The following is a 21,270-nucleotide window of genomic DNA, read 5'->3' on the forward strand; positions in this document are numbered from 1 at the left end:
ACCTCGATGATTTCTGGTTGGTTTTATTGTGAAGGAAACACTGGCTGAATCAAAGTGAAGTGGCAAATATAGAAGTATGAATTAATACATTTATATACATATATAAGATCTATCTATATATTTATGGACTTGAAACCACACTGCCTGCAAAATCCAGCTGAATGTTTTGTGTTTGAAGTTTTTACCATCAGTCCGATTTTAATTATTTCCTGTTTCCTGTTCGTGATGTCATGTCGCTTTTTTTTTTAACATGAACGACCTTCCGCTGTCTCCTTTTATTTGGGTAACCAGGTGTTCCAGGTGTTACCGCCTCCCTCTCCTGTGTCTCCACTCTCTTCCTTCCTTTTGTTGTTTTGGGGGTAAAAAGGGGACATTTAGCGTGAAACCACTGAGCGTTTGCGAAGGTCGAAGGGAACTAAGGGACCAACTTCTGCTTCCACGTTTGTTTCCGATGCGAAGCGCTTTCTGTTGTTTTGGTTTGTTTTGCTCATACTACTGTCGGCCGTCTCCCAGGAGGATTTTGCACATTGTAAAGATGAAATGGATGTAATCATAGTTCACTGTGGCTTTAGACTGTGTACAGTTAAACTATGGACTGTAAAATGTACGGGGAAATTCCTATGGAAAAAAACTGAATCACTTGAGGAGCCTGTCGAAAGGTTATCGTGCATGCCCAGGTTCTTATGAGACGAAACGTGTGTAAATTTTACTTTTAGTGTACACAAGAAATTAAAATAATTTAAGAGAAAACGTGTCCTCTGTTTCTGTAAAACCGCTCATAAGTTTCATTGATCAGTTTTAAAACCTCTTGTTGATTAATTCAAACTGAACTGAAAATAAGCATTCACAGTAAAAAAAAAAAAAAATCTGTTTCCTTATTCTGACTTTAAATAATGAATTTTAAAGTGGAAAAGTTTATTAAAATGTACACGTTTTAAATATCACTAACTAGTATTTTGAAGGCCCCGTTTCACCACGAGATCTTCCTCTCCTGGTAATTCTGATATCTCCGAACATGTTTGTCTAACCTCTGATTTAAAAGGTTTTATATTTTTATTATTAATATTAATATAATTAATATAAAAAAATATTTATAATTTTAGTTTTTCTTTTCTTTCCTTCTGTTGACCTGTGGGAAGATTTTACGTCACTTCAGAGTCTTTTTTTTTTTTTTTTTTTTTTTTTAAAGCTGTTGTTTAAACCTGAAACTAACAATTATATTATTTTCTAAACATCTAAACAATAGTACTCGATCTCTGTTCACTGTCCGACAGCAGGTTTATGATCCAGAACTCTGTAAGAAGTCCTGACGTCACACCCCGACCCAGCAGGTGGCGACATGCGCCTGTAACAGTTCGCCATTAAAAACCGAAGAAGAAGAAGAAGACGAAGACGCCGCGGGATTCAAAACGGCAGTCGATACGTAAGTGAAAGTTGAAACGTTTCTAATATCAATCTGCTGCTGCGTGTTGGAGTTAAGTTTCCCCTCTTTGTTTCTGCGGCGTAGAAAGAGTCTGGTTGGCGCTCAACAGTGAGAATAGTGTACAAAAAAGCTCAGAGACAAAACGGCTAATGTTAGCCGCTAACACACCTGTTGCTCACGCGCTAACTTGGTGCTAACTTGCTGCTAACTTGCTGCTAACTTGGTGCACTGCCTTCCTTCAGGTAAAGTAGGTTTTACTCTTTTTTTTATTCAGCGCGTTTCCAAACATACCAAACGAACGTGACGTCACATGACTACACGGCCCAGTAATCGATCAGGATGACGTCATTTGATACATACGAATTCATTTATAGTAAAATGATTTAAAAAAAAAAAACGCAGTAAGGACGTCACAGCCCAGAAGTGGCGCAGGAACCAGGTGGGACGGAGGACAGGGAAGAACCAGGTGGGACGGAGGACAGGGAAGAACCAGGTGGGACGGAGGACTCCTTTACATGACATTACATTTCATTTAACTGACGCTTTTATCCAAAGCGACTTACAATAAGTACATTTCAACCACGAGGGAACAAATTCAGAACAACAGGAATCAAGAAAGTACAATTTTCTTCAAGAAAGCCAAACTTAAAAGTGCTATCAGTAAGGGCCATTTTAAGTGCTACTATTCAAGGTAAAGTCAGAAGAGGTGTGTTTTTAGTTTGGGGTGGAAGATGTACAGAGTTTCCGCTGTCTTGATGTCGGTGGGGAGCTCATTCTACCATTTAGGAGGAGGAGGAGGAGCAGCGGAGTAGTGTGAGTGAATTTAGGGAGGTTGAAGAGGACGAATGGCACTAGCAGGTAGACCTGCCAGGAGGGAGTTACAGTCGTCTCGGCGTGAGATGACCAGAACCTGGTCGGACTCCTCTGATTAATTCAGATAAATACAGTCAAATAAACCGTGAAGACCTTTAATGAACCCAGTTCAGCCCGTTTCCTGTGAAACGCAGTACAGTGGCACAGGAAGCGACTCCTCAGATTCTTTGTGTCGTCGTTTCTTTTCTTCTTTTTTTTTTTTTTTTTCCAACGTGTCGGAGAACCCTGTTGCCGTGGCGACACGGTTCAGGTGGTCTGCAACGAATGTTTTCACTCGAGACGCCTCGGAAGGTCCCAGTACAACTCCGGGTTGACGGTACGAACTCTGGGGGACGAATTCACGGTGACACAACCCCGCCAATGTCAAAGAAAACCCACCTGGGGTCTCCTGACCGGTCCTGGACAGTGAGGCTCCGCCCCCTCCTGAAACGTGAAAGTTACTCAGAACACTTCGCCCCGGCCCGTCGCTTCATCGCCGCAGACTTTCTGAAGCATTTCAAGGGGTCTCTGTCGACCGTTTCCAGAGTTTGACAGCAAATCTGATGTTTCTGTGCTCCAGTTTCAGGTCCGCGGTGAAATCACAAATGTCTGGACTTTTTGATCGAACCTTATATGTCACGTAATCGTGCGCACCGCAGTTCTTTTAGAGGGTAACTTCACCCTGGTTCTTGGGTTTCCTGACCCATTACTGCTTTTGTTTTTAAGGAACAGATGAGGAAAAAACTCGCCACACTTACCTGTGAAAAGAGGAAGTGGACGTACCTTTATTGATGACAGTCACGGTGTGCTGACGTCACATGCTCAGCGGTTCACTTCCTGATTTTTGTCCCGCCCCTTCCTTACAGACTCTGGACCCGATCATGGTAGTGAGCCCGGGTCCGTTCACACTCACCGAACGTACGTGACTTTGGGCTCAAACATACTGCAGTTCAGTGTAGTGACTGTGAACGCAGCCTGATGAAGTGTGCTGAGGTCAGTCAGTCCCTCCAGGACTTCACAGGTTTTTAAAGATTGTTTTGACCTGAAATGTTTGATTTTGTGGCACTTTTTTTTTTTAACTGTAATGATTTGTTTAAAGTGAGTTTTGCAGAAATTAGAAAAATTTAACATTGTGGAAAAAAAATTATAAAAAAATAAATTCTAGTAATCTGTGCTGACTTCCTGTGATAATAATCTTGCTGCACATCCCAGAAATATTAGACTTGTAATCTGTTTTTCTTTCTGTATTGAACTTGGAGAACCTCAAAGTGATTAAAAGTGTCTAAAAGTGACATAGCTTTACAGAACAGACAGTCTGTGACTAATATAGAAAACAAAGGCTACATCTGCTGTCACAATAAGAGCTTTAAATGCTTTTTAAATCACATTCATTCAACACTAAAACAAAGTTCAGTCTCTTCCAGCTGGAAGTGTGGAGAAAACACATTCAACATATTCCTCATTCCCATCACAAGACATTTCCCACAAACCCCGTCACTTCCTGCTGAGAGGAGAGTGCGGGGCCTCCCTGGTTGGAAATAAACACTTATTGTTGGTAATAAATTCAGTTTTATTTTGAAAGGAGACTTTGTGATGTAATACTTTCAGCAGAGCTTTTGTTCATGTTTTCTGCAGAAAAATTGCTTGAAATTTGCTAAATTGAGAAGATACTGCACAGATTGTTATCATTATTGTGTTAATTATTACATTAATTATTTCCTGAAATGATGAAGAATAAAAACAGCAGCAGGACCAGCAGTTATCAAAGATCTCCTTCATGTTTTAATAGTCGACATTGTGCCACAAAAATGTCACGTCTGCAGCCATAGATCACTGACTCCGCCTCCTACAGGATGTAGAAATATTTACAGTTTATCGATGACTCAGCTGCTTTCACTTCTTCTGTGGTTGTGCTGTTAGCAGAGAAAAACGTCACGTCTCCCAATGTAGCACATGCTTATTGTATGATGAACCCAGCAGAGCACGCAGAGCCGAACACACACACGCGTGTACAGGAATGTTATCATACAGTCACGACACGGAGTGGGGGTGGGGCTTGGGAGGGGGGATGGGCGGAGCCGTCGAGTGGATCTGCCGCCTCGAAGGCACTGGCACATGGTTTCCGGGGGAGACGCGGTGATGTCAGCAGCGTGTGGTCAGCTGACATGCGTGATTGCTAGTTTTAAGCATGTGCTTCATTCGAAGAGCTTCCCGATTCATGTGTGTGAGGAGACGGGGGGGCGGGGCTAAATGAAGAAAGGTGACTCGTTATCAAACAGGATGGAGAGGAGCGGCCGCGTTTGTGTTTTGTTAACTTCGCGCTGTCAGCGGGGCGACGGCTTGGGGCGTTCTGAGGGGGAGGGGCTTACCGTCCTATTGCTGACTTTAAAAGGGGGGTCGGGGGGTGTTGTAGCTGCACACACATTACAAAGCGTCCACTCAAAGTCCTCCTGTCCTCATCCTGTGGAGCATGGTAACATTGAGACGTCGTGGGCTCGGGGGTTCAGCTCGGGGGAGGGGGGGGGCGTTCACCTCAGCAGCAGCCTCCGGACGAGGTGTTCACCGGCTTGCTCTGGATCTTGACGTTGGACTTCTCGGAGGCGCCGGCCGTGGCCCCGGGGCCCATCCTCTTCTTGATCTCGGCCGCCATGGTCATGAAGGCCTGCTCCACGTTGGTGGCGCTCTTGGCGCTGGTCTCCAGGAACGGGATGCCCAGGTTGTCAGCGAACTCCTGGAGGAAGGAGGAGAATTAGACACCTTCAGAGTGACTCAGTAGTTTGAAGAAGGCGGGCTGCTGAGTCACCGTTAGCTCAGAGTCCAACACAGTTTAACCCTTTAAACGTCCGTGTGTGTGTGTGTGTATTTATATTACTGTCTTCTGTATCTAAACAGTAAACCTGCTGCTGCAGCCTGATTGGCTGGTTAAGCAGCTGCTGGCTGACCTCAGATTATGACTCAGCAGTTTCTCGGAGTGATGTCAGACTGTTAGAACCTCGTCTGGTGTCTGTGTTCTCTCACCTTGGCCGTAGTGTAGTCCACCACCTTCTTGGTTGTCAGGTCGCACTTGTTCCCCACCAACAGCTTGTTGACGTTCTCGCTTGCGTAGCGGTCGATCTCCTGCAGCCACTGTTTGACGTTATTGAAGGACTCCTGAGAACCAGAACCAGAGAGAGCGTCAGCACCAGTAGGCTGCAGGAACCATCTATGCTGTTCTCAGTTTGCTGCAGAACTTAAGGTGTGTCGGAGAACCCGCGGTGTGACGGAGAACCAGAGCTGTGTTGAAGGACCCGCAGTGTAACAGAGAACCCGCGGTTTGTCAGAGGACACAGAGTTTGTCGGAGAACCCCAAGTTTGACGGAGAACCAGAGGTGTGTCCGAGAACCCGTGGTGTGACGGAGGAACCCCTCTTTTGAAACAGGAAGTGACCATATTTGGACGAGCGGTCGATCTGACTGACTGGCCTGCCCACCTATACCATAAACCTGACTGCACCACAGGCCTGTCAATCAAACAGCCCCACCCCCAAAAGCCCCTAGTGGCTGTCAGTGGTACTGAACACGTCAGACCCAGAGACGCAGAAAACGGATCAGTTGGTTCTACGTCAATGAATAAAGTCATTTATTTATTGAAGGTTATCTGTGACCCTCTGAGGAACCGTGGCTGCAGACGTCCTGACTGTCAGACATGTTTGCCGTCGGCAGCGCTCACCTGATCTGTCACGTCGTACACCACGATGATGCCGTGAGCTCCTCTGTAGTAGCTGGAGGTGATGGTGCGGAAGCGCTCCTGTCCGGCCGTGTCCCACTGAGGAGGCAAAGCACAGCGCGTCAGTCACATGACACACAACGCGCGGCCTACCTGTCCCGTCAGGCCCCGCCCCCTTACGATCTGAAGTTTTATGGTCTTCCCGTCCAGCTCGATGGTCCGGATCTTGAAGTCCACGCCGATGGTGCTGATGTAGCTCTCTGTGTACGTGTCGTCCTGGGATCACACACACACACACACACACAGGTGTTATCAGCGGCTCAGTGCTGACGGGGAGAAAACAGCTGTTATATCAGAGCTGAAAGACTCACTGCGAACCGGAGGAGGAGACACGACTTCCCAACTCCAGAGTCACCGATCAGGAGCAGCTTGAATAAATAATCACTGAGGACACGACAGTATGACATCATCAATTAGTATGACATCATCAATCAGCTGGAAATCAACTCTTCATGTCTAAAACTCAAACATCATCCGCTTCCTCCTCCTCCTTCGGTGTTCTTACGTTACGTCATTACGTTCAATGGGACTCGTGAGAACACCGTTGCTAAGCAACAGCAACGTGGATGACGTCTACAATCCACAGAGGTTAACAATTTAGCTAACTAGCAGGCGGGTAACGTCACGCAGGAAATTCAGAGACATAAATGAGAAGAGGAGGCGGGGGGCTTCAAAAATATATTCCCCGATTCAAATCGATCTTCACTTGAGTAATCCGATATCGATTGATCAATCCAGATTGAGAACATCGGACCAATCACTAGCGTGTTGTCGGTTTTAACGGTTTCGACTTCCTCGTCTACGGGGCAGAATCGTCCCGTCAGCACCGACAAGACACTTCCTGCCTCGTCCGCTTCCTGTGCAGGTAGATTTCCTGCAGCACGTTGGACTGTTCACAAACACCAGATTATGTACAGATTAAATGGACAGAAAGTACAAACAAAACAAAAAAAATAAATAGAAAAATGAAAGACTTATGAAAAGACCTGTTGAAGCTCTGACTGCAGCCGTGTGGAGGATTTAGTGCCATCTAGTGGTGGAGTTTAATCTCTGGTGTTTGGTTTTGTCCCTTCCGGGCTGCCGTAGAGAGACCACTCTGAACACTGATCACACCAATTGATCCTCCAGACATGTACAGGTACCGAGTCCCGTTAGTCGTTTGTTTACATGTAAGCAGTAAACAGGAAGTGAATAGGAGCTGAGAATGAGGTCGGAGGAGGATTTCAGGGAAGATTTCTGTCTGACAGATTATTGATTCATCAAAACAGTCGTTGATTAATACGATTGATCAACTCACAAATAAATCAACAGATTAAACTGCAACATTAAACCACAGATTAACAGTTCTCCGTGGTTTTGAACCTGCGGTAACTAAGTACATGTACTCAAGTACTGAGGTACTGTACAGGAGTATTTACACTCTCCAGATCAAGATCCTGCTGAATCATACGATCAGTTTGATCGATGAGCAGCGTTCTTCATTAACATGCTGCTCACATCGTCAATAAAAACACATTCACTTCAGATACATCTTGCTGACAGCTCTGTTACGGTTGGTACGTTTATTAAAGCGAGATTAAAAGCGTCAGCTCAATGAAACGTAAACGAGAGGTTCACTCCACGACAGGTGTGTAATCAGATTACTTCACAGTAGTCGGATTACTCCCTCCAGCTGCTGGACCGTCTTCTGACCTCCGTGTTCGTGGACTTTCACAGTTTGAGGCTCCGGCAGGTTGTGGCGGGAGTTTTCCTGCCTGATCACTGATCGATGGACTGATCGTTGTTACCTAACCGGCTCCACATCAGCAGCGGAGACGGACACTTCCTGTTTGACAATGACGGTGAAATCTGCCCAGATCAGTGCCCCGCGGTTCGGTTCGGTTCGTGTTAACTGACAGAACTGCGTCCCTAACGGTTCGTATGTCACTCGAACCGAGCCTCCCGTGTCGGTAACGGTGGGGAGGAGGGGGGGAGGGAGTCTCCGGTCCGGTCCGGGTGACGCTACGTAGCTTGCCCTGTTAGCCTGCTAGCCGTTAGCGCAGATTAATCCCGTCGGTTCGGCCGGAGCCCCGCGCTGACCGGGAAAACATCGAAAGCAGGCCGAGTTCGGCGCTGACCACCAACGCTGTCGTGTGATGGCGGTCCATCCTCGCTGCCCCGACACCGAAAGACAAAAAGCAGCTGACGTTCATTTTTTTTTTTTTTTTTTTTGTACACAAGGCTGCCCGGTCCGCCCGGCTAGCTGCCGTTAGCTTAGCTTCGTTTAGCTCCTCAGCCGGGACGCCGTCGACACGAAGCTACTTACTATTCGGGATTCATCGTTGACTACAGGTCGCGAAGTGTCGTCGCTGTGAAAGCTGCTGCAGTTTCGTCGCAGAAGAATCTCAAACCGCCTCGTAAGTCGAGAAAAGACGGGGGTGGTTTTTTTTTTTGTGGGTTTTTTTGTGTGTGTGTTGTTTGTCTGGAACTGGCTAAACTGGTTGTCGCAGCCAGAACAGCATAATCGAATCAAACATGGCTGTCTGACCACCAACCCGGAAATACCAGGCGAGCGGTGTCATGGGAACTGTAGTCCGGTGACGACGGGGCGTTCGCTCGGCTCGTGCTCGCAGAGGAGGGACGTGTTCGGAGTACGAGTAGTAAAATACTGTGAAATACTGTGTGACTGTAAAAGTAATAAAAAAAAAATAAAAAAAATATACTGTGAAATACTCTTGTTACAATAAAAAAATAAATAAAAAATAAAATAAAATAGTGAAATACTCTTGAGCTCTAACTAGCCATTCATTCATTTTCATCCACTTATCCGGGATCGGGTCGCAGTGGCAGCAGGTCGAGCTCAAACAAACTAACTAACTAACTAACTAACTCTGGGCTCTAACTAAACACGGCTTTTCTTCAAACGTAATAAATACACTTGTTTTCACCCAACTTCAGGCAGCAGCCTGAATGTGGGACCGTTTCCATGGGACCGTTTCCATGGACCCGGCTGAGGAATTCCCACTGTGGTCTCCATGGTTACGAGGTTCACACTCCGGCTCACCTTTGACCTTTGTCACGTCCTCAGGAGGATGTCTTAATTATGTCCCCACAACGTGAGGAATACAAGCGCGCACGCGCACACACACACACACACACACACACACAGTGTGAATGTTACTATGCAAGTGGTTTCCTTTAATTTCTAGATGATGTGTTTGTTTTTATACATCTCTTCGTCTCTTTTACATCCATCATTAGAAACAATAAAAAAATAGAACTGAAAATGTACATCATACACATGATACATATACATATATATGTATATATATATATGTATATATATATACATATATATATATTCTGTTTTGGTTTTTTTACATTGGTAGAAATGTGAATCATATATAAAAAGACAAACTAATGAAATAAACCTTTGCTTCTTTTTTTTGGGACACAGTTATTATTCTGTGAAATGTACATAAGGACATGATGAAGAGGAGGCTTCAGGCACTTTCCTTGAACAGCTGAAGAGAGCGAGACGCTGCGGCCGACAGACAGACAGACAGGCAGACAGACAGCTTTCAGTCCTCCTTCCTCACCAGACAGGTAGATATACAGTTAACGTGCCTCTACGATAAACGTGAAGCCGGACGAACAGGGAACCTACAGACGTTGGGTGACTGGTGCTCTTTTTAAATGAACTGATGTCATGTGCTGCAGATTACATACAAGCCGATCGGATGTTGTCACATGACCGAAGTCCATCTCTCTGATAACTGAGCAGGAAAACATTTTATCACTGCAGATCACGCTCACTAAACCTGCATTCACTGCCACATTTACCGCAACATTTAGTTCAAGCAGTGGTTTGGCTTTGACAAAGGTCAAAGTTCAACTTTATAACTATTGCAACAGGGAGCTGATGCGGCGCTGCTCATCACTCCCAGTGGTCACTCGCGGTACTGCGTTTCCCTCACGGACCTCCGGATGTCTGTAAAAATTGCTGACAGGAACCTAAAACTGCAAACAAGGTCAGTTCTTACATTGTATTTGAATTAATGGAGGTTTCATTTGTATTTATTTATTGATATTTATTATCATTAACTTTATTTATTTAAACCGGTTAGCTTAGCCCGAATTTCATATTGCGAGGTCAGATGTATAACAGTCTCCAGGCGGAGGCGCTAGTGGGCTTTGAGCTTAATGCTGACACGGGCATGCTAAAAGGTGGAGTTTGAACTCTTTTACCATCTCACATCGCAAAACAGGAAGTTCTGTTTACGAGCAATTAAAATGGTTCTAAGGTCAGATTGTGTTGTGTAGTAGCTAGTTTTTAATCCCATCACGTTTTTCTTTAGGTTGAAATCAGCAAATCTCATAACAGATTTATTTTCTTCTTCCTCGTCGGGGAGTTTTTGTCGTTTAGCGTGTTAGCCTGCTAACATTTGCTAATTAGCCGTGAACACAAAGTCCGTCCGAGGCTGACGGGAGTGTCATTCGTTTTCTCGTTTCGTTGAGTCCTGTTTTTCATCTCAATCCTCCACAAGTTTTTCAGACGACGTCACCGTCCCGCAGCTGAACGACGGCGGCTAAATCCCGCAGCGATCAATTTTAATCCATCACAGTCAACATGAAGCCTGCACGTTGATTTAACTGAATCTGCACGACACGATAACGGCACGGAGAAACGTGAACTCGAACTTAAATGTTCCCTGTGAATGAATTCCAGCTGATTTCGTGATGCAAAGAAATGACAAAAAAAAAAATATAAAAACTGCGCTGTATGTATTCAGGAAGTTTTAACTAAACTCTGAGGTTTGATGGAGGCAAGAAATATTGCTGTGTTCAAAGGGCGTCGTGCATACGAGAGAAGAGTCCACGTGAACGGCGCCCTCTTGTGGAATTCAAGACGTCAGAACTCTAAATTTCCGTTGATCGCCGAGTTCGCAAGTCGTGACGTGTTTGCCGACGTCTACGGAAACAACGGAGGCCGTGGAAGTCACTTCGTCGTTGCGAAATATATTGTAATTTTAGTCGTGTTTAGTTTTTCGTCACAACTTCCAACAACACGCCCGAGGAAAACGTTGACGTTCCGCCTCTCCGTCATTCTGCCTTTGCGTGTCCCGCGTTACGTTGCCCGCCTGCTAGCTCGCTATACTGCTAACCTCTGCGGCTTCTAGACGGCCGTCCATGTTGCTTAGCAACTGTGTTGTCGCGACGGAACCACCTGAACGCCGCCCACACGGTGAGTATGTCTTCTCGAGTTTTAACCCCAAGGCGGCATTTATTTTGTTGTTTTCAGGGAACTCGGATCCCCGTCCTCTTTATGGCAGCCACATTTATGTTTATTAAGGCATCGAAGGGGAGATTTTAAAATGCTGAACCACACCGCGACTACGTTAAATAATTACTTTATAAGGTCACTCAACTGAATTGAAAAGTTTCAGATGTCTTAGATTCTTAAAACCAGAACCGACGCCATCGTTTTGAAGACTTTAAAGAGATTCTCAGAATTCAATTTGACTGAACGTGAAATCAGAGAAAATGAATCGGTAAATCCCGCATCTTCCGCAATAAATCATTTGTGTGCAGCGACGAACTCGGAGGTTTAGTTTCCACGTACAGACGCGCTGCTGCTTCACTAGTTTTAGCTTTAAACTGGTCGTCTTACTGGTTTATCGGGTCCAGTAAGGAGGGCGGAGACGCAGAGCAGCTTTAGTAAAATGAGAAAAACGACGACAGGCGGCGTGTAGACGATTCAGGTGAGCTCACAATCAATAAAACCCGTAGGCTAACCGCTCCTCACAACACTGATTACAGTTTCACTTTTAGGCGAAAACACCCATTTTATAGAAATGTTAAACTAGTCCTTCAGGGTGAAAAGATCTTAAAATGTCTTCAGTTGTTGTTGAATGTTGAGCAGTTTGTCAGTGAGCGCTACAAACATAACGACATTCATACTGACCGCACACAACGCTGGAAAAAAACACTTTCAGCTGTAAAACTTATTAAATAATATATATACATATACATACATATATATATATATATATAAAATCTGGGAATGAAATGAAAGTTCTGCTTGAGCAGTGGAAGCCTTTTGGTCCTCAGCATCACAAAAAACAACCGGGAACTTATTTTTTTTTTTTCATCTGTAGCTCCTCCCCTTATTCTGGAAATGGAGACAAACAACAACGACAACAAAAACTACAACAGAGAAATCACAGCGGCCTCTGTCTTCCCGCCTCCCCCCCCTCCCCCCGCGAGTCCTTGCTGTCCTTGTGGGGGAGGGTTGGGACCCGCAACACCTCAGCCCACGGCTTTGTGCTTCCCACCGCAGCAGTGGCAGGCCACGCCGCAGCGGTAGCACGCCCTGAGGGGGGCGTAGCAGCACATGCAGGGCGCCAGCAGCGACAGACCCACCAGCGCCGTCCAGCGCAGGCAGAAGCGCTCGTCGCTGGTGTCGCAGGAGCACGGGTCGGAGTAATCCCCCTCCGGGTCCGACATGCAGTGGTACAGCAGGCTGTCTGCGCACCACATGAAGCTGACCCGCCGGATGCAGGTCTGAATGGGGTCGGGAGCTTCCTGGCAGCGCCCGCGCCCGTTGTCCTCGTGGTTGAACATGTCCTGACAGTAAATGCAGCGCGAACGCTCCCCGTCCTCCTTCCGCCGTTTGCCTTTGAGCTGCAGGGCTCGCGGCTGCACCGTCACCACCGCCCTGTGGCCGCCGCCCAGCTCCAGGCAGCCGGGTTTACCGTCGCAGACCCGCTGCACGTCGCAACCCCGCTGCACGTCGCAGCTCAGCGGGTACGGGTAGGTGTAGTCATGTTTGGGCGGCTCGCTCTTGTTGAAGTGAACGTAAGCATCCAGGTTGTGCGGCTGCGTGAGTTTGTTCCGTGTGGAGTTGGCGTCGTGGTAGTCCCCGTAGCTGGTGAGCCATGTTCGCTCGCGGGGGTTGATGCGCACAATCTCCTTCTCCTCCACCTGGAAGCTGACGTGGCGAGGAAACATGTGCACCGCCTGCAGAGACACCAGAGAGACGGAAACTTTAAAGTTTAAATACGTAACTCTGGAACGACCGCCAAAGCCAGCCGGGCTCTGCGGGAGAGTACGTAACGTTCAGTTTCTGCTTTTTCATATTTACAATCTCAACCAAATTAGTGCTTAAGTCAAACAGCAGGAAGTTCTCGCTGTGACTACTTGCCTGCTCCAGGAAGTAGTGATCAGAGGGCCGGTGCTGCTCGTAGAAATGTCCCAGGATGCAGTGGTGCCGGCGGGCCTCGCAGAAGCTGTGCGGAGCCAGCGCGTGCATCGCCGGCTCTCTCTTCTGGGATGAGTTGGACGAGCTGTCGGTGGCGGTCTGAAGGAAGAAGAGATAGAAGTGAACCCAGGTCTGCCTGCACGGGATCAAAGGGTCAGACAGAGGGATTATGGGTAAAAACATTCAATAGCCAACACATTTGGACGACCTCAAAAGTAACAGAACTGCTGCTGTTGTCCAGAGGAGAGCGGAAGCACTTCGTCATGACGGGGAGCTTTTTATTCGCTGATGTTGATCTACGTTCCCATCGTTCCCTCCTCACAGTCGAGTTCCTTCCTGAAAACAACCGTCCTCCTCATCCCTCTTCCTCCTCCTCTTCCTCCTCCTGAGGGATCCAGGACGGACGCGAGGCGGTTCGGCCATGTTCCAGGCCAGCTCTGTAAACAGGTGGCTCAGTGACAGATCGCCGACTCTTCCGGACGTCCTGCGGAAACCAGACGCTGTTTTCTTTGAGAACGGAAAACTTCGAGTGATAAGGAAACGGACGTGACGCTCCCATCGGACCAAGAATAGAGGGACCACCACGAGAGACTCTCTAAATGCGCCGAGTTCATGTGAGCAAGGACACAGAGGTTCTCCGTTGCTACACGCCGCCCACACACCTGTTTGTTTAGCTGAGCTTAGCATAAAGACTGCAGGCAGGGTGTTTGAAGACGTGTTATCCAAAGGCAGCTGGACTTGTTTGAGTTTCTCGTCGGAAAGGAGTCCCAGGATTTAACCTCACGTGGGGTCGGTAACACCTCGAGGATTTACCAACGGTTGCGTTGGTAAAACTGAGCAAAAAAAAAAAAGCATATCAGCGTGGCTCGCTAGGACATACAAACTCGCTAGTGTTGATAGGACAGTAGGATTTGCTAGCAGCTAACGTTAAAGATGCTCGCTCTGTTTCCTCAGTTGAGCTAAAACAACGTTGAATACGTCGTTTTATGGCAACGTCTGACAGCGTGATGATGGTGAACAGCGCTGGAAGAAAATGTTTGTGCAGCCGTACTCATGCGGGGTTAAGATGAGGCCGTTGGGAAGATCAACATTATCTAAGTTATGAAACTCTACATGACTAAAATTACAATATATTAACTTAACATTAATCGCGTCTTCTATCTGTTGTCCACACAGGGAGCTGGCTCATGGATTCACTGCAGGAGACTGTTGACGGTATTTAACGTGTTTCCTTCATCCTCAGGTCAGAGGTCACGTACATGTTTTGGGGTTTTATTGATCCTCAACAGACTTCAGAAACACATCAGACTGGAATCATCCCGGTGACATCCGACCGGTGTGGGAATGTTTTAAATGATTTGTGTGTTGTGACAACCCCAAACAGGAAACGCGACCCGCCCGTCCTCAACACTTCCCGTCTGACACCCTTCCAAACACACACGCCCACGTTGGTCCCTCTGCCTTTGTGAGGACTCTGAAGGTCCTCGTTATCAGGCTCTAAAACTCTGCTGCAGACACACGTCATTTCTGTTCAGGAATATTTTGGCAGACGCTGATGCATGGCTGTAAAACCTAAATGAATGCTGGGACATCTGCCTGTAGAGTAGAGGAGGCTTCACTCCAGCAGTCCCAGGGTTTCTGAGGAGACACAATTACAAACATCTCACCGTGAAGACGTCGTCATCGCCGAGCTCCGCCTCGTTCTGCAGCGTCGACGACGACGTGGTCGAGCCTGCGGGTCACGGAGAACAAACTTAGTCATTTTATTCGGAAAAAACTTCAGCGGCGAGTCTGCTGCAGCCGTAACCATGGCAACGACCAGAGAGGAGAACCCTGGGAACTGGTTCAGGCTCATGAGTCCAGTCATGCTACTGTTACATCACCCACACTGCATATATAATAATAATTATAATAATAACAACAACAATCTAAACACACAAATACAAACAGATTATAACATTAGATTAACTTACCATTTGATCAAAATACATCCTAAGAACTGATTTGAAGAAGGTGAACTACAGATGTGATGATCTGATGACCTTATTGATCACTCTGGCTGTAAGGTCATGTTCTGAAGCTGCTGTTCTGCAGTAACGACCTCGTAACAACTTTGACCTGTAACGGAGTGTTTTTACATCGCAGTGTTGCCGTTAGCAACAGTAACCAAGCTAAAAGGTTAATTCATGGGCGACTCTTTGAGAAAAGTGTTGGACATCTGGACTGTGAATTCTTAGAGGCTCCTGCTGCTTCACGTGGTCTACATTGTTGTGCTGGACCAAGTATCAACCAGCAGTGAGGTCATCCGTTGGTTTGTGAACGTTATGAAGCCTCCAGTTCAGATTTTGTCCGTCACCATCTTACTAGTTCAGAGCAGTTTGGAGCAGGAAGTGACCATATTTGGACGAGCTGGGGGAGGAGCGGGCGGTGGATCTGACTGATCTGATTGGAAACCCGACGATACTACGTCCCGCCCACCGATAGCTGTAACCTGGCTGCACCACGGGCCTGTCAATCAAACAGAAACGCCCCAAAAACATTCTTTTTGAAGCTTATTTTCTAATTAATGACGGGATTATTTTCAGATGGACCGCCAGAAAACTAATAAGAAGGAGCGACTTTAGCTAACAACACCGAGATAACTGGTGGAAAAAATTAATTGACTTATTTCATGAGAGAAGTTGAATGGGAGTCTGTGGAGCCGGAGACTTTTTGGAGCCAACCTCTAGTGGCACTCGGTGGTATTGCAGCTTAAGACACTTCTGCATCGGCCTCATTTTTCAGACCCTGAAACTACGAACACAATACAGTCTGTGTGCTGGACTGCAATTGGATCTTTTATTGAAGCTACACTGAGCCCAGCAGTGTGAACCCTGATCTACTACAGTACATTACATCATCAGTACAGGTGGAGCGGACCGGTGAGGTGTCCTGTGCGTACCTTCTGTCAGGTCCTCCAGAGCCTTCCTCACCCCGCGGTCGAAGGCTCGGGCGTCCGACGGGCTCTGAAACGTCAGGCCGCACTTCCTGTTGTCCACCTTCCAGTGGTGGAAAGTGGGCGTGGCCTTTGTGTAGACCAGATCCTTTTTTAAAAAACACTCCAGGATCACCTGATGATAAAAAAAAAACACGGGACGAACCAGATGAGACGATGAGACGAGCTCGGGTGTCGTCGTCTCTGGAGACTTGTTGAAAACGTTTCTTTGTCAGTTTCTAGTTCAGAGAGAGATTTGGGGTAAAATCTGTTTCTCATTAAGTTCAGAGGACCGTCATCGCCATGGTTACAATAGTAAAGAGTTTATTAGAGGTCCAAATGACGATTATTATCATTATCTAATAATCTATTAATTAATCTGCTTTCAAATAACTTGTTGCCGAACATCTTTAAAAGTCCACAAATATTCAGATCTTTATGGAGATGCTAAAACCTGCAAATCTCTGTCACTCCTTTGGCCTGGACAGTGAACTTAAATGATGATTATATTAACAATACAGCTAATTATTGTTCCGTCACTGATTCATCGACCAATCAACGACAAAAAAACATTAGTTATCACTTTGAAACAGGAAACATAAATGTTTTGTTGACCTATTCATCCACCCCAACCTCCTTCCTGCTAACTCTGAGGCTCCATAACGACCACCTGACTGCCATCTTTCCTCCTGCAATACTTTCTATAATCACCGTCAGTTGAAGGTCATTTTGATCTGTTCTCCTCTTTCAAACATAATAATGTCTTTTTACTGAGCTTCAGCATTTCTGTCAGCAACAACCTGCTGAACAGGAAATGGACTGAGGATCTTATAACCTGACTCTCATCGATCTGAAGAACTGAGAGACTAGAAGTGGACATGTTCTGCTACATAATCATTTTAAAACCTTTTTACCTTTAGTTGACTTCCATTAAACTTTTAACTTGGTTATGTGAATAACCCTAGTTCATAAAAAGTATAAACGCCATCAGGAGGTTTTAATATTTGTTTGTTTGTGTTTTAAATTATTGGACACTGTCTTCAGGAAATTATGAGGTTTTTACCTGTCAGCCTTAAATCTGTTACACTTATAGAGGAAACGTTTGGAAACCAGGAAATGTAACGATAAGAGTTTTATAACTCATTTCAGTGACTTCACTGTGAAACTGAAAAGTCTTTGTTTTTGTTGACGTTGCGTTAACTGTCTTGTGTATTTTTCCGTACATTAATAAATTAGGTAATCGACACATTTAACAACAGACGTGACAGTTTAACTTGAGAAGCCGTTCTGTGGTGTTTACATGAGAAGGTGTTGATCTTTACGCGGAGGTGGTTTGATGAGGCTTCGTGACGCAGACCAACAGAAAAGGATTCAGAAACCAGCGCCGAGACCCACCTGCCTGTCTTTGAGTCTCTCTCCGTGGATGAGGAAGGTGTTGCGTCCCAGCAGTTCGGACGGCGGCAGCCTGCACACGCCCACTCTGCTCAGGCAGCCGTCCTGCGCCAACCAGCCGCCGCTCGACTCGTCTCTGGTCATCACCACCGCTTTGACGCGCACGATGTAGCTGTCACTGCAGAGACAGACGGAGCATCTAGTAGCATCAATTAGCATCTGTTAGCATCAGTTAGCTGCTATGTCCTGAAGACTGTGTTTCCTTCAGTCTTTCAAATCACAGATCTGACACGTTGTTATACAGTCAAACCCTGATCGTGTAAACTCATGTTGAGTCCAGCTCCCTGATATTAGCTGACCTCACAGTTGTCTAGATGAAACTCTTCATTTAGACTGAAACAATGTGTTTAGACTGAAACAATTAGTTAAAAAAAGTTTAAAAAAAGTTTAAAAAAAAAAACGTAAGTCTCGGTGAGCAGACAAAAATCGCCGAACATTCAGCTCAAATTAAACACTCAGCACCTCGTTAAGCATTAAACAATTCAAAAAAATATGCTGTACTCAGGAAAAAACTCTTCAGTGGACACTGTAGATAGTTGCAGCGGTGCTTGAGCGAGCGCGCTCATGTGGGAGTTGTCGTCCAATCAGAACGCGCAGAACTGATGGCAGTCTGAACAGCGTCGACGCCTCCTGCAGACGACCGCGTCCTCCTTCGATTCTGCAGCGACTCGGCGAGCTCATCACTGAATACAGCATTACTCACCTGTACACACACACACACACACACATACACACACACACACACACACACACACACACACACACACACACACACACACACTCTCACACACACACACACACACACTCCGTCTCCAGGATCAGGGATTCAAACTAAAAACCTCTCCGCTCCGACATCTCCTACATCCTGTATCCACAGTCACCGCATGGCAACGTTCTCCGCTGACGACAAGTTGTCGAGCTGACGATGCCACACACTTACACACACACACACACACACACACACTGCTCCCCTCTGCTGTGTGATTCAGCCTGCCTGTCAAACAGATGGTGTGTGTGTGTGTGTGTGTGTGTGTGTAGCATGAGTCATCACTGCTTTTGCCGTCAGTGTGCAGTAACACACACACACAGTTCGGTTGTGCACAGATCCTCCATTTGCAAACGGTGACACCTTCACCTCTGTAACGACGGATACGTCCGATGAAACATTTAATTTGGTGTTGCTGCTCCGTCGCCGTGTTCACACACAGAGACACGTTGGACCCGTCCGTCCCCTCGTCTGCCGGTCTGTCCTATCATCGGTCGACCCCCAGTCCAACACAAACCTTTTCTATCGCAGGAAGACGCGCCGCCTTCAGGTTCGTATTCTGAAGTCCAACATGACCGAAGCTTTCTCTGCTTTCAGACCAACAGGCTTCTGTAAACGGAGGGAACTTGACCCGAAACACCGACTTACACAAACTGTACCAGAGTTCAGCCTTCAGACCGACAGCAGCTCTGAGCTTCCTGTTCAGGATGAACTCAACACCCACCGGATCTGTTCCTGCACCAGAGTCACCGTCAAGCAGAGGCCCTGAACACCACACCACCGTGATGTCACACGACATATACCCATCCAACAACCCGTCCAACACCCAACCAACAACCCGTCCAACACTTTGTCCAACGCCCAACCAACAACCCGTCCAACACTTTGTCCAACACCCAACCAACAACCCATCCAACAACCCGTCCAACACTTTGTCCAACACCCCGTCTAACAACCCGTCCAACACCCCCTCCTGCACCCCACCACTCAGATGGAGGTCAGCTCTGATGTAAAATCAATATTGTCCTGTGTGTCTGGGGGGGGGGCACACTGCTATCAGGGACAGTGCTGCCTGCTGACCTTTATTCACTCATTGTCATTGAGTATTAACGGGTCTCTGTTGGCTGGTTCGGTGGCATCCGTTCGCTCAATCAATAAACACACACACACACAGAACCATGTGTGGAGACGAGCAGGAAGTTTCAGTCCCCCACCATCCAATGACGACCCAGATTCACACTCCTAGAACTACAGGAAGTGCTGAGCGTGCTCCGTTTGTCCCCGATGACGATAGATGGTTGACGTTTTAAAGGTTGATTTTTACACATTTTCCGAAGTGTCGTTGGACATCCGCGATGACGACGGACTTTAAGAGACACACCTGATGACAAAGAGACGAACACACCTGAAGACAAAGACACGAACACACCTGGAGACAAAGACACGAACACACCTGGAGACAAAGAGACGGACACACCTGAAGACAAAGAGACGAACACACCTGAGGACAAAGACACGAAGACAAAGAGACAAACACACCTGAAGACAAAGAGACAAACACACCTGAAGACAAAGAGACGAACACACCTGAGGACAAAGAGACGAACACATTTGAGGACAAAGAGACGAACACACCTGGAGACAAAGAAACGAACACACCTGGAGACAAAGAGACGAATACACCTGAAGACAAAGAGATGAACACACCTGAAGACAAAGAGACAAACACACTTGAAGACAAAGACACAAACACACCTGAAGACAAAGAGACGAACACACCTGAGGACAAAGATACAAACACACCTGAAGACAATGAGATAAACAGAAGACAAAGAGACGGACCCCCTTTGAAGGAGACACGGATGAACGACCTGCAGACATGTCACCTGATGATGTTTGTCAGTGTCGGGTCATGTGAGGAAGGTGTTGACCCACCTGTGGACAAACTTGCAGGACTTCCTGTCTGTCTCACTGTCCTCACCTCCTGTCTGAGTGACGTCACACACCTTCCTCTGAAATCTCTCCGACCTCAACCAACCTCTTCTTCCTCCCTGAAGGCTCTCAGAGGGATGAGGAGGAGGGAGAGAAAGAGACCCCTCTCCCCCCCATCACTGGAGCCCATGACAACAGATCAGCATCAAACCGTGTCCATGTGACGCTGCACGAACCTGAGCGGCACCGCTGATGAGGTGTTATTATTATGGGGTGCATGGGTTGGAGGGCGGGGTGGGGGGGTACTCACTCGTCTGGGCGCGTGTCCTCGCTCATGTTTTTCCGTTTCACCTCCGGTAATAACGAGCTCCCGCCGCGGTAGCGCGGTGCGGTGTCCTCATGTTTCCGCGCCCTTCGGCGGCAGACACGGCGGCGGCTCCGGTTCTCTCCCGCCCCTCGCTCGGTTCTTTAATCCCGGTGTGTGTTTTGTATTCCCGGATCCTCCTCCGTTCACTCCTCAGTTACCGGAGCGCATCAGAAGAGGCGCCTCCGATCTCCTCCTCCTCCTACGCCTTTTTAAAAAAATATATATATATATTTTTACTCTTCCTCTTCGTCCTCCTCCCCCGCCGCCTCCTCCACCTCCTCTCCGCCGCCGGACCGGGCTGAAACGCGGTGACCGAAGACGGTGCGCTGGTGTCGGTGAGGATGGCCCCGGACGAGCCCCATCTCCTCCTCACTCCATGTTGGATTCAGAGAGCGCAGACGGTGCGGGGGGAGGGAGGGGGTGACGTCAGACCCGAAGGACCGCAGAGTCACGTGTTATCACCATTTAACAACAATAATAATAACAATAATAATAATGA

At 47.0% G+C, this 21,270-nt stretch overlaps 2 protein-coding genes across 4 annotated transcripts; both read right to left on the reverse strand.

Moving 5' to 3' along the window:
• Window positions 1–4,034: 4,034 nt before the first annotated feature.
• Window positions 4,035–8,568, reverse strand: LOC138209664 (ras-related protein ORAB-1). The gene is made up of 6 exons (XM_069168397.1): window positions 8,346–8,568; window positions 6,352–6,424; window positions 6,161–6,256; window positions 5,984–6,079; window positions 5,294–5,425; window positions 4,035–5,006 (listed from the first exon to the last, which is right to left on the reverse strand). Exons 1-6 carry the CDS (start codon window positions 8,357–8,359, stop codon window positions 4,809–4,811), a joined length of 609 nt encoding a protein of 202 aa, XP_069024498.1. The 5' UTR covers window positions 8,360–8,568; the 3' UTR covers window positions 4,035–4,808.
• Window positions 8,569–9,190: 622 nt separating this feature from the next.
• On the reverse strand, window positions 9,191–21,164 carry spred2a (sprouty related EVH1 domain containing 2a). 3 transcript variants are annotated; one of them, XM_069168396.1, is made up of 6 exons: window positions 20,715–21,164; window positions 17,650–17,824; window positions 16,222–16,390; window positions 14,948–15,012; window positions 13,224–13,379; window positions 9,191–13,039 (listed from the first exon to the last, which is right to left on the reverse strand). In XM_069168396.1, exons 1-6 carry the CDS (start codon window positions 20,738–20,740, stop codon window positions 12,329–12,331), a joined length of 1,302 nt encoding a protein of 433 aa, XP_069024497.1. In that variant the 5' UTR covers window positions 20,741–21,164; the 3' UTR covers window positions 9,191–12,328. The 3 variants fall into 3 exon arrangements, with proteins under 3 accessions (XP_069024497.1, XP_069024496.1, XP_069024494.1); XM_069168395.1 differs by having other exon boundaries at window positions 17,650–17,845; XM_069168393.1 differs by lacking the exon at window positions 20,715–21,164 and adding an exon at window positions 18,208–20,686.
• Between the last annotated feature and the right edge of the window lie 106 nt (window positions 21,165–21,270).

The sequence above is a fragment of the Embiotoca jacksoni genome, unplaced genomic scaffold (genome assembly GCF_022577435.1).
Source record: "Embiotoca jacksoni isolate LCO1_2020_lvr unplaced genomic scaffold, fEmbJac1.0.p SCAF_4, whole genome shotgun sequence".
Lineage (NCBI taxonomy): Eukaryota > Metazoa > Chordata > Actinopteri > Embiotocidae > Embiotoca > Embiotoca jacksoni.

Coding starts and splice junctions, on each gene's coding strand:
- spred2a (XM_069168393.1), bottom strand. CDS start 18,272: ATGAGCGCGCTCGCTCAAGCACCGCTGCAACTATCTACAGTGTCCACT. Junction 15,013..16,221: donor TCTGGAGGACCTGACAGAAG/GTACGCACAGGA, acceptor CGTGACCCGCAG/GCTCGACCACGTCGTCGTCG. Junction 13,040..13,223: donor ATCACTACTTCCTGGAGCAG/GCAAGTAGTCAC, acceptor GTGTCTCTGCAG/GCGGTGCACATGTTTCCTCG.
- LOC138209664 (XM_069168397.1), bottom strand. Junction 5,426..5,983: donor TGTACGACGTGACAGATCAG/GTGAGCGCTGCC, acceptor TCTGGTTCTCAG/GAGTCCTTCAATAACGTCAA. Junction 5,007..5,293: donor TGGACTACACTACGGCCAAG/GTGAGAGAACAC, acceptor TCCTTCCTCCAG/GAGTTCGCTGACAACCTGGG.